General features: G+C 53.8%; 1 protein-coding gene across 7 annotated transcripts in view; it reads left to right on the top strand.

The window, feature by feature from the left end:
* Window positions 1-17,701, top strand: part of LOC141157680 (plasma membrane calcium-transporting ATPase 2) — a 513,073-nt gene that overhangs the window by 213,878 nt on the left and 281,494 nt on the right. For all 7 annotated transcript variants that reach the window (XM_073645226.1, XM_073645230.1, XM_073645228.1 and 4 more), the window contains 2 exons: window positions 8,882-9,061; window positions 10,091-10,178. In XM_073645226.1, coding sequence (XP_073501327.1) covers window positions 8,882-9,061; window positions 10,091-10,178 — 268 coding nt within the window. The remainder of the gene's footprint in view (window positions 1-8,881; window positions 9,062-10,090; window positions 10,179-17,701) is intronic.

The raw sequence follows: 17,701 nt of genomic DNA, 5'->3' as shown, positions 1-17,701 counted from the left end.
TAGTTTTGATGCCTTCAGTGTGAATGGACAATTTTCCTAGTAATGAAAATACAGAAAAATCTTTAAATGAGAAGGTGTGTCCAAACTTTTGGTCTGTACTGTATCCCTCCATCCCAGCGCCAGGCACCTATGGCCCATATCCCCCCATCCCAGTGCCAGACACCTATGGCACATATCCCTCCATCCCAGTGCCAGACACCTATGACACATATCCCTCCATCCCAGTGCCAGACACCTATGGCCCATATCCTCCCATCCCAGTGCCAGACACCTATGACACATATCCCTCCATCCCAGTGCCAGACACCTATGACACATATCCCTCCATCCCAGTGCCAGACACCTATGGCCCATATCCTCCCATCCCAGTGTCAGACACCTATGACACATATCCCTCCTTCCCAGTGCCAGGCACCTATGACACATATCCTCCCATCCCAGTGCCAAACACCTATGGCCCATATCCTCCCATCCCAGTGTCAGACACCTATGACACATATCCCTCCATCCCAGTGCCAAACACCTATGGCACATATCCCTCCATCTCAGTGCCAGACACCTATGACACATATCCCTCCATCCCAGTGCCAGACACCTATGGCACATATCCCTCCTTCCCAGTGCCAGGCACCTATGGCCCATATCCTCCCATCCCAGTGCCAAACACCTATGGCCCATATCCTCCCATCCCAGTGTCAGACACCTATGACACATATCCCTCCATCCCAGTGCCAAACACCTATGGCACATATCCCTCCATCTCAGTGCCAGACACCTATGGCACATATCCCTCCATCCCAGTGCCAAACACCTATGGCACATATCCCTCCATCTCAGTGCCAGACACCTATGGCACATATCCCTCCATCTCAGTGCCAGACACCTATGGCACATATCCCTCCTTCCCAGTGCCAGGCACCTATGGCCCATATCCTCCCATCCCAGTGCCAAACACCTATGGCACATATCCTCCCATCCCAGTGCCAGACACCTATGGCACATATCCCTCCATCCCAGTGCCAAACACCTATGGCACATATCCCTCCATCTCAGTGCCAGACACCTATGGCACATATCCCTCCATCCCAGTGCCAGACACCTATGGCACATATCCCACCATCCCAGTGCCAGACACCTATGGCACATATCCCTCCATCCCAGTGCCAGACACCTATGACACATATCCCTCCATCCCAGTGCCAGACACCTATGGCACATATCCCTCCATCTCAGTGCCAGACACCTATGGCACATATCCCTCCATCTCAGTGCCAGACACTTATGACACATATCCTCCCATCCCAGTGCCAGACACCTATGGCACATATCCCTCCATCCCAGTGCCAAACACCTATGGCACATATCCCTCCATCTCAGTGCCAGACACCTATGGCACATATCCCTCCATCCCAGTGCCAGACACCTATGGCACATATCCCTCCATCCCAGTGCCAGGCACCTATGGCCCATATCCTCCCATCCCAGTGCCAGACACCTATGACACATATCCTCCCATCCCAGTGCCAGACACCTATGGCACATATCCCTCCATCCCAGTGCCAGACACCTATGGCACATATCCCTCCATCCCAGTGCCAGGCAAATATGGCCCATATCCTCCCATCCCAGTGCCAGACACCTATGACACATATCCCTCCATCCCAGTGCCAGACACCTATGGCCCATATCCCTCCATCCAAGTGCCAGACACCTATGGCACATATCCCTCCATCCCAGTGCCAAACACCTATAGCACATATCCCTCCATCTCAGTGCCAGACACCTATGGCACATATCCCTCCATCTCAGTGCCAGACACCTATGGCACATATCCCTCCATCCCAGTGCCAGACACCTATGGCACATATCCCTCCATCCCAGTGCCAGACACCTATGGCACATATCCCTCCATCCCAGTGCCAGACACCTATGACACATATCCCTCCATCCCAGTGCCAGACACCTATGGCACATATCCCTCCATCCCAGTGCCAGACACCTATGGCCCATATCCCTCCATCCAAGTGCCAGACACCTATGGCACATATCCCTCCATCCCAGTGCCAGGCACCTATGGCACATATCCCTCCATCCCAGTGCCAGACACCTATGGCACATATCCCTCCATCCCAGTGCCAGGCACCTATGGCACATATCCCCTCATCCCAGTGCCAGACACCTATGACACATATCCCCCCATCCAAGTGTCAGGCACCTATGACACATATCCTCCCATCCCAGTGCCAGCACCTATGGCACATATCCCTGCATCCCAGTGCCAGACACCTATGGCACATATCCCTACATCCCAGTGCCAGACACCTATGGCACATATCCCTCCATCCCAGTGCCAGGCACCTATGGCACATATCCCTCCATCCCAGTGCCAGACACCTATGGCACATATCCCCCCATCCCAGTGCCAGACACCTATGACACATATCCCTCCATCCCAGTGCCAGGCACCTATGGCACATATCCCCTCATCCCAGTGCCAGACACCTATGACACATATCCCCCCATCCAAGTGTCAGGCACCTATGACACATATCCCTCCATCCCAGTGCCAGACACCTATGGCACATATCCCCCCATCCCAGTACCAGACACCTATGGCACATATCCCCCCATCCCAGTGCCAGACACCTATGACACATATCCTCCCATCCCAGTGCCAGCACCTATGGCACATATCCCTGCATCCCAGCGCCAGACGCCTATGGCACATATCCCCCATCCCAGCGCCAGGCACCTATGGCACATATCCCTGCATCCCAGTGCCAGGCACCTATGGCACATATCCCTCCATCCCAGTGCCAGACACCTATGGAACATATCCCTCCATCCCAGTGCCAGACACCTATGGCACATATCCCTCCATCCCAGTGCCAGACACCTATGGCACATATCCCTCCATCCCAGTGCCAGACACCTATGGAACATATCCCTCCATCCCAGTGCCAGACACCTATGGCACATATCCCTCCATCCCAGTGCCAGACACCTATGGCACATATCCCTCCATCCCAGTGCCAGACACCTATGGCACATATCCCTCCATCCCAGTGCCAGGCACCTATGACACATATCCCCTCATCCCAGTGCCAGACACCTATGGCACATATCCCTCCATCCCAGTGCCAGACACCTATGGCACATATCCTCCCATCCCAGTGCCAGACACCTATGGCACATATCCCTCCATCCCAGTGCCAGACACCTATGGCACATATCTCCCATCCCAGTGCCAGACACCTATGGCACATATCCCTCCATCCCAGTGCCAGACACCTATGGCACATATCCTCCCATCCCAGTGCCAGACACCTATGGCACATATCCCTCCATCCCAGTGCCAGACACCTATGGCACATATCCTCCCATCCCAGTGCCAGACACCTATGACACATATCCCTCCATCCCAGTGCCAGACACCTATGGCCCATATCCCTCCATCCAAGTGCCAGACACCTATGGCACGTATCCCTCCATCCCAGTGCCAAACACCTATGGCACATATCCCTCCATCTCAGTGCCAGACACCTATGGCACATATCCCTCCATCTCAGTGCCAAACACCTATGGCACATATCCCTCCATCCCAGTGCCAGACACCTATGGCACATATCCCTCCATCCCAGTGCCAGACACCTATGGCACATATCCCTCCATCCCAGTGCCAGGCACCTATGGCCCATATCCTCCCATACCAGTGCCAGACACCTATGACACATATCTTCCCATCCCAGTGCCAGACACCTATGGCACATATCCCTCCATCCCAGTGCCAGATACCTATGGCACATATCCTCCCATCCCAGTGCCAGACACCTATGGCACATATCCCTCCATCCCAGTGCCAGACACCTATGGCACATATCCTCCCATCCCAGTGCCAGACACCTATGACACATATCCCTCCATCCCACTGCCAGACACCTATGGCCCATATCCCTCCATCCAAGTGCCAGACACCTATGGCACATATCCCTCCATCCCAGTGCCAAACACCTATGGCACATATCCCTCCATCTCAGTGCCAGACACCTATGGCACATATCCCTCCATCTCAGTGCCAGACACCTATGGCACATATCCCTCCATCCCAGTGCCAGACACCTATGGCACATATCCCTCCATCCCAGTGCCAGACACCTATGGCACATATCCCTCCATCCCAGTGCCAGGCACCTATGGCCCATATCCTCCCATCCCAGTGCCAGACACCTATGGCACATACCCTCCCATCCCAGTGCCAGACACCTATGGCACATATCCCTCCATCCCAGTGCCAGACACCTATGGCACATATCCCTCCATCCCAGTGCCAGGCACCTATGGCACATATCCCTCCATCCCAGTGCCAGACACCTATGGCACATATCCCCCCATCCCAGTGCCAGACACCTATGACACATATCCCTCCATCCCAGTGCCAGGCACCTATGGCACATATCCCCTCATCCCAGTGCCAGACACCTATGACACATATCCTCCCATCCCAGTGCCAGCACCTATGGCACATATCCCCCCATCCCAGTGCCAGACACCTATGGCACATATCCCCCCATCCCAGTGCCAGACACCTATGACACATATCCTCCCATCCCAATGCCAGCACCTATGGCACATATCCCTGCATCCCAGTGCCAGACACCTATGGCCCATATCCCCCATCCCAGCGCCAGGCACCTATGGCACATATCCCTGCATCCCAGTGCCAGGCACCTATGGCACATATCCCTCCATCCCAGTGCCAGACACCTATGGCACATATCCCTCCATCCCAGTGCCAGACACCTATGGCACATATCCCTGCATCCCAGTGCCAGACACCTATGGCACATATCCCCCCATCCCAGTGCCAGACACCTATAGCCCATATCCTCCCATCCCAGTGCCAGACACCTATGACACATATCCCTGCATCCCAGTGCCAGGCACCTATGGCACATATCCCCCATCCCAGCGCCAGGCACCTATGGCCCATATCCTCCCATCCCAGTGCCAGACACCTATGACACATATCCCTCCATCCCAGTGCCAGGCACCTATGACACATATCCTCCCATCCCAGTGCCAGACACCTATGACACATATCCCTCCATCCCAGTGCCAGACACCTATAGCCCATATCCCTCCATCCCAGTGCCAGACACCTATGGCACATATCCCTCCATCCCAGTGCCAGACACCTATGACACATATCCCTCCATCCCAGTGCCAGACACCTATGGCACATATCCCTGCATCCCAGCGCCAGACACCTATGACACATATCTCTCCATCCCAGTGCCAGACACCTATGGCACATATCCCTCCATCTCAGTGCCAGACACCTATGACACATATCCCTCCATCCCAGTGCCAGGCACCTATGGCACATATCCCTCCATCCCAGTGCCAGGCACCTATGACACATATCCGTCCATCCCAGTGCCAGTCACATATGGCACATATCCCTCCATCCCAGTGCCAGACACCTATGGAACATATCCCTCCATCCCAGTGCCAGACACCTATGGCACATATCCCTCCATCCCAGTGCCAGACACCTATGACACATATCCCTCCATCACAGTGCCAGACACCTATGGAACATATCCCTCCATCCCAGTGCCAGACACCTATGTCACATATCCCTCCATCCCATTGCCAGACACCTATGGCACATATCCCTCCATCCCAGTGCCAAACACCTATGGCACATATCCCTCCATCCCAGTGCCAAACACCTATGGCACATATCCCTCCATCCCAGTGCCAGACACCTATGGCACATATCCCTCCATCCCAGTGCCAAACACCTATGGCACATATCCCTCCATCCCAGTGCCAGACACCTATGGCACATATCCCTCCATCCCAGTGCCAAACACCTATGGCACATATCCCTCCATCCCAGTGCCAGACACCTATGACACATATCCCTCCATCCCAGTGCCAGACACCTATAGCACATATCCCTCCATCCCAGCGCCAGGCACCTATGGCCCATATCCTCCCATCCCAGTGCCAGACACCTATGGCACATATCTTTCCATCCCAGTGCCAGACACCTATGACACATATCCCTCCATCCCAGTGCCAGGCACCTACGGCCCATATCCTTCCATCCCAGTGCCAGACACCTATGGCACATATCTTTCCATCCCAGTGCCAGACACCTATAGCCCATATCCCTCCATCCCAGTGCCAGGCACCTATGGCACATATCCCTCCATCCCAGTGCCAGACACCTATGGCACATATCTCCCATCCCAGTGCCAGACACCTATGGCACATATCCCTCCATCCCAGTGCCAGACACCTATGGCACATATCCTCCCATCCCAGTGCCAGACACCTATGGCACATATCCCTCCATCCCAGTGCCAGACACCTATGGCACATATCCTCCCATCCCAGTGCCAGACACCTATGACACATATCCCTCCATCCCAGTGCCAGACACCTATGGCCCATATCCCTGCATCCCAGTGCCAGACACCTATGGCACATATCCTCCCATCCCAGTGCCAGACACCTATGGCCCATATCCTCCCATCCCAGTGCCAGACACCTATGGCCCATATCCTCCCATCCCAGTGCCAGACACCTATGGCACATATCCTCCCATCCCAGTGCCAGACACCTATGGCCCATATCCTCCCATCCCAGTGCCAGACACCTATGGCACATATCCTCCCATCCCAGTGCCAGACACCTATGGCACATATCCCTCCATCCCAGTGCCAGACACCTATGGCACATATCCCTCCATCCCAGTGCCAGGCACCTATGGCACATATCCCTCCATCCCAGTGCCAGACACCTATGGCACATATCCCCCCATCCCAGTGCCAGACACCTATGACACATATCCCTCCATCCCAGTGCCAGGCACCTATGGCACATATCCCCTCATCCCAGTGCCAGACACCTATGACACATATCCTCCCATCCCAGTGCCAGCACCTATGGCACATATCCCCCCATCCCAGTGCCAGACACCTATGGCACATATCCCCCCATCCCAGTGCCAGACACCTATGACACATATCCTCCCATCCCAGTGCCAGCACCTATGGCACATATCCCTGCATCCCAGTGCCAGACACCTATGGCCCATATCCCCCATCCCAGCGCCAGGCACCTATGGCACATATCCCTGCATCCCAGTGCCAGGCACCTATGGCACATATCCCTCCATCCCAGTGCCAGACACCTATGGCACATATCCCTCCATCCCAGTGCCAGACACCTATGGCACATATCCCTGCATCCCAGTGCCAGACACCTATGGCACATATCCCCCCATCCCAGTGCCAGACACCTATAGCCCATATCCTCCCATCCCAGTGCCAGACACCTATGACACATATCCCTGCATCCCAGTGCCAGGCACCTATGGCACATATCCCCCATCCCAGCGCCAGGCACCTATGGCCCATATCCTCCCATCCCAGTGCCAGACACCTATGACACATATCCCTCCATCCCAGTGCCAGGCACCTATGACACATATCCTCCCATCCCAGTGCCAGACACCTATGACACATATCCCTCCATCCCAGTGCCAGACACCTATAGCCCATATCCCTCCATCCCAGTGCCAGACACCTATGGCACATATCCCTCCATCCCAGTGCCAGACACCTATGACACATATCCCTCCATCCCAGTGCCAGACACCTATGGCACATATCCCTGCATCCCAGCGCCAGACACCTATGACACATATCTCTCCATCCCAGTGCCAGACACCTATGGCACATATCCCTCCATCTCAGTGCCAGACACCTATGACACATATCCCTCCATCCCAGTGCCAGGCACCTATGGCACATATCCCTCCATCCCAGTGCCAGGCACCTATGACACATATCCGTCCATCCCAGTGCCAGTCACCTATGGCACATATCCCTCCATCCCAGTGCCAGACACCTATGGAACATATCCCTCCATCCCAGTGCCAGACACCTATGGCACATATCCCTCCATCCCAGTGCCAGACACCTATGACACATATCCCTCCATCACAGTGCCAGACACCTATGGAACATATCCCTCCATCCCAGTGCCAGACACCTATGTCACATATCCCTCCATCCCATTGCCAGACACCTATGGCACATATCCCTCCATCCCAGTGCCAAACACCTATGGCACATATCCCTCCATCCCAGTGCCAAACACCTATGGCACATATCCCTCCATCCCAGTGCCAGACACCTATGGCACATATCCCTCCATCCCAGTGCCAAACACCTATGGCACATATCCCTCCATCCCAGTGCCAGACACCTATGGCACATATCCCTCCATCCCAGTGCCAAACACCTATGGCACATATCCCTCCATCCCAGTGCCAGACACCTATGACACATATCCCTCCATCCCAGTGCCAGACACCTATAGCACATATCCCTCCATCCCAGCGCCAGGCACCTATGGCCCATATCCTCCCATCCCAGTGCCAGACACCTATGGCACATATCTTTCCATCCCAGTGCCAGACACCTATGACACATATCCCTCCATCCCAGTGCCAGGCACCTATGGCCCATATCCTCCCATCCCAGTGCCAGACACCTATGGCACATATCTTTCCATCCCAGTGCCAGACACCTATAGCCCATATCCCTCCATCCCAGTGCCAGGCACCTATGGCACATATCCCTCCATCCCAGTGCCAAACACCTATGGCACATATACTGCCCCCAGCTGTGCACCTGTTGTATATGGAGTGATCTATAGATGGGATAATGGGGTAAAGCTCAGAAATGGATGAGGGGCAAATATCCGACAATGTTTGCTCTCTGAACAGAGGCCGATGCCCGGTGGGACGCCGAGCGTTTCCAGCTTTTCTATTGTGTTATCTTCTTTGTGTTGGATGCAGGTACCAGAGGCGATCCGGAAATGTCAGCGGGCAGGAATCACTGTGCGGATGGTGACGGGGGATAATATTAATACTGCACGAGCCATCGCCATCAAATGTGGCATCATACACCCCGGGGAGGATTTTCTCTGCATAGAAGGGAAGGAATTTAATCGAAGGATACGAAATGAGAAGGGCGAGGTGAGTCTAGAGGAGACTTGGATCCAATAATAACGAGGACATGTGGATGCAACACAGGGCTTCTTACTCACGGCTCCCCTTAATTTGCAAGAATGGAGGGTGGTCACAAAAGATGACTCTTTCTCCAGAGGACTTGGCTCATCCATGTGTGATGGAGTCCCTAATACTGTGCGGTATCGTGCCTGACACTGCACGGTGTCATTCCTGACAATGCGTGGCAATGGTGCCCCCGACACTGCACGGTGGTGCCCCGACACTGTACGGTGGCTCTCCCGACACTGCACGGTGGCATTCCTGACAATGCGTGGCAATGGGCCCCGAACCCGCACGGTGGCGCTCCCGACATCGCAAGGTGGATCTCCCGACACTGCACTGTGTCATTCCTGACAATGCTGCGTGGCAATGGGCCCCGACACCGCACGGTGGCTCTCCCGACATCGCAAGGTGGATCTCCCGACACTGCACTGTGTCATTCCTGACAATGCTGCGTGGCAATGGGCCCCGACACCGCACGGTGGCTCTCCCGACATCGCAAGGTGGATCTCCCGACACTGCACTGTGTCATTCCTGACAATGCTGCGTGGCAATGGGCCCCGACACCGCACGGTGGCTCTCCCGACACCGCACGCTGGCTCTCCCGACACCGCACGGTAATGTCTCTGACAATGTGCGGTAACGTCACAATGTGCACTGGCGTCCTTGTCAATTTGTAGTCGGCGCCCCGATAATGTGCGGTAGCGACCTTGAACATGTGCTGTGGTGACCACAGCAATGCGCAGTGATCCCAGACAATATATGGTGACTTCCCCAACAATCTAGTCTTCATATCTTCATTTTATGTCCAATTTCTCCAATTTATGGGCAATTAAGCTGCACGTCCTATAGAAACCCTGGACAAGGAGGTCGCTCGGACAGTAAAGTCTGTGGAAGGAGTGGACCACCTCTTTTGACTTATTGCTGTAGCCTTGCCATGAGAGCTTACAATCTACTGCATTGATGACTACACTGAAATAACTTCTTATTTTGTAGATTGAGCAAGAGCGGATTGATAAAGTTTGGCCTAAGCTGCGGGTTCTGGCGCGCTCCTCACCTACTGACAAGCACACTCTGGTGAAGGGTAAGTGTCCGGGGCCCTGGTGAGACCCTCATTCTGAGCCATGGTGGGCAATGGCCCCGCTGCTCTTACACAATCTGTCAGGCTAAGACCTGGCCGCAGCAGGACATAAGCCACCGGAGGAAGGGCAAAGGGATTGGGCTGCACGTCTCACCCATGTTTTGATATTGGAAGGTTGTCCCTACAATGATGGGGATGATCAGGACATAAATGGCTCCAGGCCCCTGAGGATTTGGCTCTGCTCTTTCAGGTTGTATATGGGATGTTGCCTTCAGATGAGACTATCAGGCCCAGAATTCGGGAAGCTTTATAGTGAAGCCGGCCATTAAGGGCTGTAATAATCCACCGCCAGTGATAGATCTGATCAGTGCCCACCCGGGATATGCTGCGGCCGCTCCTGGAGAATCCATGAATTGTACAGCGATAGGGGAAATGATGATGGTCGCACTCCTGTTAGACACATGGCCGGCAAGGTTTGCAATGTGGCTAGCTTCTGATGATCACTCTAAGGGAGGGGGAAGAAGAAAAGATGTGAATAAAGTAAAAAAAAAAAATCATCTTTATTAGAAAAAATTATTAAAATGGATAATTCTAAAATCTACAAATCCCATTCATCTACAGATTCATATAAGGTCACCGTCAATGACGATAACCCACCAAAAATCCCGCTGCATAGAAATGTGAGAAAGGGCCTAACCCCGTCCCTTTATAATAAATGGGTTATGGCTGTATATTATACACATCGATTGTCCCCAAATATAAAGGATGGCTGTATATATTAACGTTCATCTTCCATCAGAGATATTATATATATACTTTAATATCTGTCCCATCAGACAAACAAGAACTCCCATGTGCAATCCCAATGTGTTATATACATGGAATATAAACGTCTTGTTTGTCATCGATTGTCACATTGGTGACACTTTATTAACGGGACAGTTCAGCAATATAGTATGGGCGCACGTAATTCAGAGCGCAAAACCATATAATCACCACTGTAGTCAGTATATCCCGCTGTAAGTACATGGAGGTAGTGGTGGTCCCAGGGATATATGGCTCATTGCTCGCAGGTCATCCGCCTGTAACATGCTGTCAATCTGTAATCAGCGCGTCTGATCTCTGGTGGAGACTATGACATTCCCCAGCGATTTTTTGTGGGTTATCGTCAGTGACGGTGACCTTATATCAATCTGAAGATTTTAGAATTATCCATTTTAATATTTATTTCGAATAAAGATATTACTATGCTTGATGAAGAGACCTGAGTAGTCTGGAAAGCTTGCAATTTGTTCCCATCTTTTCAGTTAGCCATTAAAAGGTATCAACCACTGAGGACTCTCAAATCTAAATATTTTTCTATCTACTGGCTAACACGGTACAAGAATATATATTTTCCCTATAATAAAGATCAAATTTTTTTACTTTATTGACATCTTTTTTTCTTCCCCCTCCCTTAGATGGTCCGTGACTATTGGGTGGTGTACGTCTAGAGGTCTGATGAGATTTGACTCCTATCTTTTGTAGCTTCTGATGATGAAGTGGAGGTTTGGGTTGGTATCATGACTACACATATTTTGCACATTAAAATACAGAAAAAGTTATAACCCACTGCAAAGCCAAGAAAAAACAACAGCAAAAGGGCGAAACAAGGATCTTAGGTTTGGGCCCATTTTACAGATAACAAGCCCCTCACACAGTGGACGGTATATAACGGCCGGCCGATCAATAAGAAAGCCACAGTGGATATGGGAATGGCAAGAATCCAGAAAGTGCCTCAGAGTCAGAGCGAGAATCTCAGGGTAAGAATACTTTTGAGTCCCAGTTGACGGTGCTCGGTGAGGAGAGATCCGTGCTCCGGAGTCCATCAGAATGCCTCTTCGAGTCCCAGGTGACGGTGCTCGGTGAGGAGAGATCAGTGCTCCAGAGTCCATCAGAATGCCTCTTCGAGTCCCAGGTGACGGTGCTCGGTGAGGAGGAGATCAGTGCTCAGGAGTCCATCAGAATGCCTCTTCGAGTCCCAGGTGACGGTGCTCGGTGAGAAGGAGAGATCAGTGCTCCGGAATCCATCAGAATGCCTCTTCGAGTCCCAGGTGACGGTGCTCGGTGAGGAGGAGATCAGTGCTCAGAAATCCATCAGAATGCCTCTTCGAGTCCCAGGTGACTGTGCTCGGTGAGAAGGAGAGATCAGTGCTCCGAAATCCATCAGAATGCCTCTTTGAGTCCCAGGTGACGGTGCTCGGTGAGGAGGAGATCAGTGCTCCGGAGTCCATCAGAATGCCTCTTCGAGTCCCAGGTGATGGTGCTCGGTAAGGAGGAGAGATCAGTGCTCCGGGGTCCATCAGAATGCCTCTTCGAGTCCCAGGTGACGGTGCTCTGTGAGGAGGAGATCAGTGCTCCAGAGTCCATCAGAATGCCTCTTCGAGTCCCAGGTGACAGTGCTCGGTGAGGAGGAGATCAGTGCTCCGGAGTCCATCAGAATGCCTCTTCGAGTCCCATGTGACGGTGCTCCGTGAGGAGAGATCAGTGCTCCGGAGTCCATCAGAATGCCTCTTCGAGTCCCATGTGATGGTGCTCCGTGAGGAGAGATCAGTGCTCCGGAGTCCATCAGAATGCCTCTTCGAGTCCCAGGTGACGGTGCTCTGTGAGGAGGAGATCAGTGCTCCAGAGTCCATCAGAATGCCTCTTCGAGTCCCATGTGATGGTGCTCCGTGAGGAGAGATCAGTGCTCCGGAGTCCATCAGAATGCCTCTTCGAGTCCCAGATGACGGTGCTCGGTGAGGAGGAGATCAGTGCTCCGGAGTCCATCACAATGCCTCTTCGAGTCCCATGTGACGGTGCTCCGTGAGGAGAGATCAGTGCTCCGGAGTCCATCAGAATGCCTCTTCGAGTCCCAGATGACGGTGCTCGGTGAGGAGAGATCAGTGCTCCAGAGTCCATCAGAATGCCTCTTCGAGTCCCAGATGACGGTGATCGGTGAGGAGCAGATCAGTGCTCTGGAGTCCATCAGAATGCCTCTTCGAGTCCCAGATGACGGTGCTCTGTGAGGAGAAGATCAGTGCTCCGGAGTCCATCAGAATGCCTCTTCGAGTCCCATGTGACGGTGCTCCGTGAGGAGAGATCAGTGCTCCGGAGTCCATCAGAATGCCTCTTCGAGTCCCAGATGACGGTGCTCGGTGAGGAGAGATCAGTGCTCCAGAGTCCATCAGAATGCCTCTTCGAGTCCCAGATGATGGTGCTCGGTGAGGAGGAGATCAGTGCTCTGGAGTCCATCAGAATGCCTCTTCGAGTCCCAGATGACGGTGCTCAGTGAGGAGAAGATCAGTGCTCCGGAGTCCATCAGAATGCCTCTTCGAGTCCCAGGTGACGGTGCTCGGTGAGGAGGAGATCAGTGCTCCGGAGTCCATCAGAATGACTCTTCGAGTCCCAGGTGACGGTGCTCGGTGAGGAGGAGATCAGTGCTCCGGAGTCCATCAGAATGCCTCTTCGAGTCCCAGGTGATGGTGCTCGGTAAGGAGGAGAGATCAGTGCTCCGGGGTCCATCAGAATGCCTCTTCGAGTCCCAGGTGACGGTGCTCTGTGAGGAGGAGATCAGTGCTCCAGAGTCCATCAGAATGCCTCTTCGAGTCCCAGGTGACAGTGCTCGGTGAGGAGGAGATCAGTGCTCCGGAGTCCATCAGAATGCCTCTTCGAGTCCCATGTGACGGTGCTCCGTGAGGAGAGATCAGTGCTCCGGAGTCCATCAGAATGCCTCTTCGAGTCCCATGTGATGGTGCTCCGTGAGGAGAGATCAGTGCTCCGGAGTCCATCAGAATGCCTCTTCGAGTCCCAGGTGACGGTGCTCTGTGAGGAGGAGATCAGTGCTCCAGAGTCCATCAGAATGCCTCTTCGAGTCCCATGTGATGGTGCTCCGTGAGGAGAGATCAGTGCTCCGGAGTCCATCAGAATGCCTCTTCGAGTCCCAGATGACGGTGCTCGGTGAGGAGGAGATCAGTGCTCCGGAGTCCATCACAATGCCTCTTCGAGTCCCATGTGACGGTGCTCCGTGAGGAGAGATCAGTGCTCCGGAGTCCATCAGAATGCCTCTTCGAGTCCCAGATGACGGTGCTCGGTGAGGAGAGATCAGTGCTCCAGAGTCCATCAGAATGCCTCTTCGAGTCCCAGATGACGGTGATCGGTGAGGAGCAGATCAGTGCTCTGGAGTCCATCAGAATGCCTCTTCGAGTCCCAGATGACGGTGCTCTGTGAGGAGAAGATCAGTGCTCCGGAGTCCATCAGAATGCCTCTTCGAGTCCCATGTGACGGTGCTCCGTGAGGAGAGATCAGTGCTCCGGAGTCCATCAGAATGCCTCTTCGAGTCCCAGATGACGGTGCTCGGTGAGGAGAGATCAGTGCTCCAGAGTCCATCAGAATGCCTCTTCGAGTCCCAGATGATGGTGCTCGGTGAGGAGGAGATCAGTGCTCTGGAGTCCATCAGAATGCCTCTTCGAGTCCCAGATGACGGTGCTCAGTGAGGAGAAGATCAGTGCTCCGGAGTCCATCAGAATGCCTCTTCGAGTCCCAGGTGACGGTGCTCGGTGAGGAGGAGATCAGTGCTCCGGAGTCCATCAGAATGACTCTTCGAGACCCAGATGACGGTGCTCGGTGAGGAGAGATCAGTGCTCCGGAGTCCATCAGAATGCCTCTTTGAGTCCCAGATCACGGTGCTCGGTGAGGAGGAGATCAGTGCTCCAGAGTCCATCAGAATGCCTCTGAGTCCCAGATGACGGTGCTCGGTGAGGAGATCAGTGCTCCGGAGTTCATCAGAATGCCTCTTTCAGTCCCAGGTGACGGTGCTCGGTGAGGAGGAGATCACTGCTCTGGAGTCCATCAGAATGCCTCTTTGAGTCCCAGGTGACGGTGCTCGGTGAGGAGGAGATCAATGCTCTGGAGTCCATCAGAAATACTCTTTGAGTCCCTGATGACGGTGCTCCGTGTGGAGGAGATCAATGCTCTGGAGTCCATCAGAAATACTCTTCGAGTCCCTGATGACGGTGCTCCGTGTGGAGGAGATCAGTGCTCCGGAGTCCATCAGAATGCCTCTTCGAGTCCCAGATGACGGTGCTCGGTGAGGAGAGATCAGTGCTCCGGAGTCCATCAGAATGCCTCTTTGAGTCCCAGATGACGGTGCTCGGTGAGGAGGAGATCAGTGCTCCGGAGTCCATCAGAATGCCTCTTTGAGTCCCAGATGACGGTGCTCGGTGAGGAGGAGATCAGTGCTCTGGAGTCCATCAGAATGCCTCTTTGAGTCCCAGGTGAAGGTGCTCGGTGAGGAGGAGATCACTGCTCCGGAGTCCATCAGAATGCCTCTTTGAGTCCCAGGTGACGGTGCTCCGTGAGGAGGAGATCAGTGCTCCGGAGTCCATCGGAATGCCTCTTCGAGTCCCAGATGACGGTGCTCGGTGAGGAGAGATCAGTGCTCCGGAGTCCATCAGAATGCCTCTTTGAGTCCCAGATCACGGTGCTCGGTGAGGAGGAGATCAGTGCTCCGGAGTCCATCAGAATGCCTCTGAGTCCCAGATGACGGTGCTCGGTGAGGAGATCAGTGCTCCGGAGTCCATCAGAATGCCTCTTTGAGTCCCAGGTGACGGTGCTCTGTGAGGAGGAGATCACTGCTCTGGAGTCCATCAGAATGCCTCTTTGAGTCCCAGGTGACGGTGCTCGGTGAGGAGGAGATCAATGCTCTGGAGTCCATCAGAAATACTCTTCGAGTCCCTGATGACGGTCCTCCATGTGGAGGAGATCAGTGCTCCGGAGTCCATCAGAATGCCTCTTCGAGTCCCAGATGACGGTGCTCGGTGAGGAGAGATCAGTACTCCGGAGTCCATCAGAATGCCTCTTTGAGTCCCAGATGACGGTGCTCGGTGAGGAGGAGATCAGTGCTCCGGAGTCCATCAGAATGCCTCTTTGAGCCCCAGATGACGGTGCTCGGTGAGGAGGAGATCAGTGCTCCGGAGTCCATCAGAATGCCTCTTTGAGTCCCAGGTGAAGGTGCTCGGTGAGGAGGAGATCACTGCTCCAGAGTCCATCAGAATGCCTCTTTGAGTCCCAGGTGACGGTGCTCCGTGAGGAGGAGATCAGTGCTCCGGAGTCCATCGGAATGCCTCTTCGAGTCCCAGATGACGGTGCTCGGTGAGGAAGAGAGATCAGTGCTCCGGAGTCCATCAGAATGCCTCTTCGAGTCCCTGGTGACGGTGCTCCCTGAGGAGGAGATCAGTGCTCCGGAATCCATCAGAATGCCTCTTCGAGTCCCAGATGACGGTGCTCGGTGAGGAAGAGAGATCAGTGCTCCGGAGTACATCAGAATGCCTCTTCGAGTCCCTGGTGACGGTGCTCCCTGAGGAGGAGATCAGTGCTCCGGAGTCCATCAGAATGCCTCTTCGAGTCCCAGATGACGGTGCTCGGTGAGGAAGAGAGATCAGTGCTCCGGAGTCCATCAGAATGCCTCTTCGAGTCCCAGATGACGGTGCTCCGTGAGGAAGAGATCACTGCTCCGGAGTCCATTAGAATGCCTCTTCAAGTCCCAGGTGACGGTGCTCTGTGAGGAGGAGATCAGTGCTCCGGAGTCCATCAGAATGCCTCTTCGAGTCCCAGATGACGGTGCTCGGTGAGGAAGAGAGATCAGTGCTCCGGAGTCCATCAGAATGCCTCTTCGAGTCCCAGGTGACGGTGCTCCGTGAGGAAGAGATCACTGCTCCAGAGTCCATTAGAATGCCTCTTCAAGTCCCAGGTGACGGTGCTCTGTGAGGAGGAGATCACTGCTCCGGAGTCCATCAGAATGCCTCTTCGAATCCCAGGTGACAGTGCTCCGTGAGGAGGAAATCACTGCTCTGGAGTCCATCAGAATACCTTTTCGAGTCCCAGGTGATGGTGGTCTGTGAGGAGAAGTTCAGTGCTCTGGAGTCCATCAGAATGCCTCTTCGAATCCTAGGTGACGGTGCTCTGTGAGGAGGAGATCAGTGCTCCGGAGGCCATCAGAATGCCTCTTTGAGTCCCAGGTGACGGTGCTCCCTGTGGAGGAGATCAGTGCTCCGGAGTCCATCAGAATGCCTCTTCGAGTCCCAGATGACGGTGCTCGCTGAGGAAGAGAGATCAGTACTCCGGAGTCCATCAGAATGCCTCTTCGAGTCCCAGGTGACGGTGCTCGGTGAGGAGGAGATCAATGCTCTGGAATCCATCAGAAATACTCTTCGAGTCCCAGATGGCGGTGCTCCGTGAGGAGGAGATCAGTGCGCCGGAGACCATCAGAATGCCTCTTCGAGTCCCAGATGACGGTGCTCTGTGAGGAGGAGATCAGTGCTCCGGAGTCCTTCAGAAGTGCATTGAGGTGAAGGGTGCATTGCTGGAAAAGGGAAAAAAAAAAAAAAACTCTTTAAATCTCTTAGTTTGCGAGTGTGAACGAGCTGCGTGTGTCCGGAGCGTAAGTGCGAACGAAAGTAAGTGTGTGACTTGTTTTTCAGTGACTTTGTATTCAGGGAGTTTGGAAG

The sequence above is a fragment of the Phyllobates terribilis genome, unplaced genomic scaffold, assembly GCF_046119375.1.
Source record: "Phyllobates terribilis strain yellow unplaced genomic scaffold, ASM4611937v1 Scaffold_8__6_contigs__length_399053987, whole genome shotgun sequence".
NCBI classification, from domain to species: domain Eukaryota; kingdom Metazoa; phylum Chordata; class Amphibia; order Anura; family Dendrobatidae; genus Phyllobates; species Phyllobates terribilis.
Note: the sequence above shows the minus strand (reverse complement) of the source record. Positions and strands in the feature narration are given on the sequence as shown.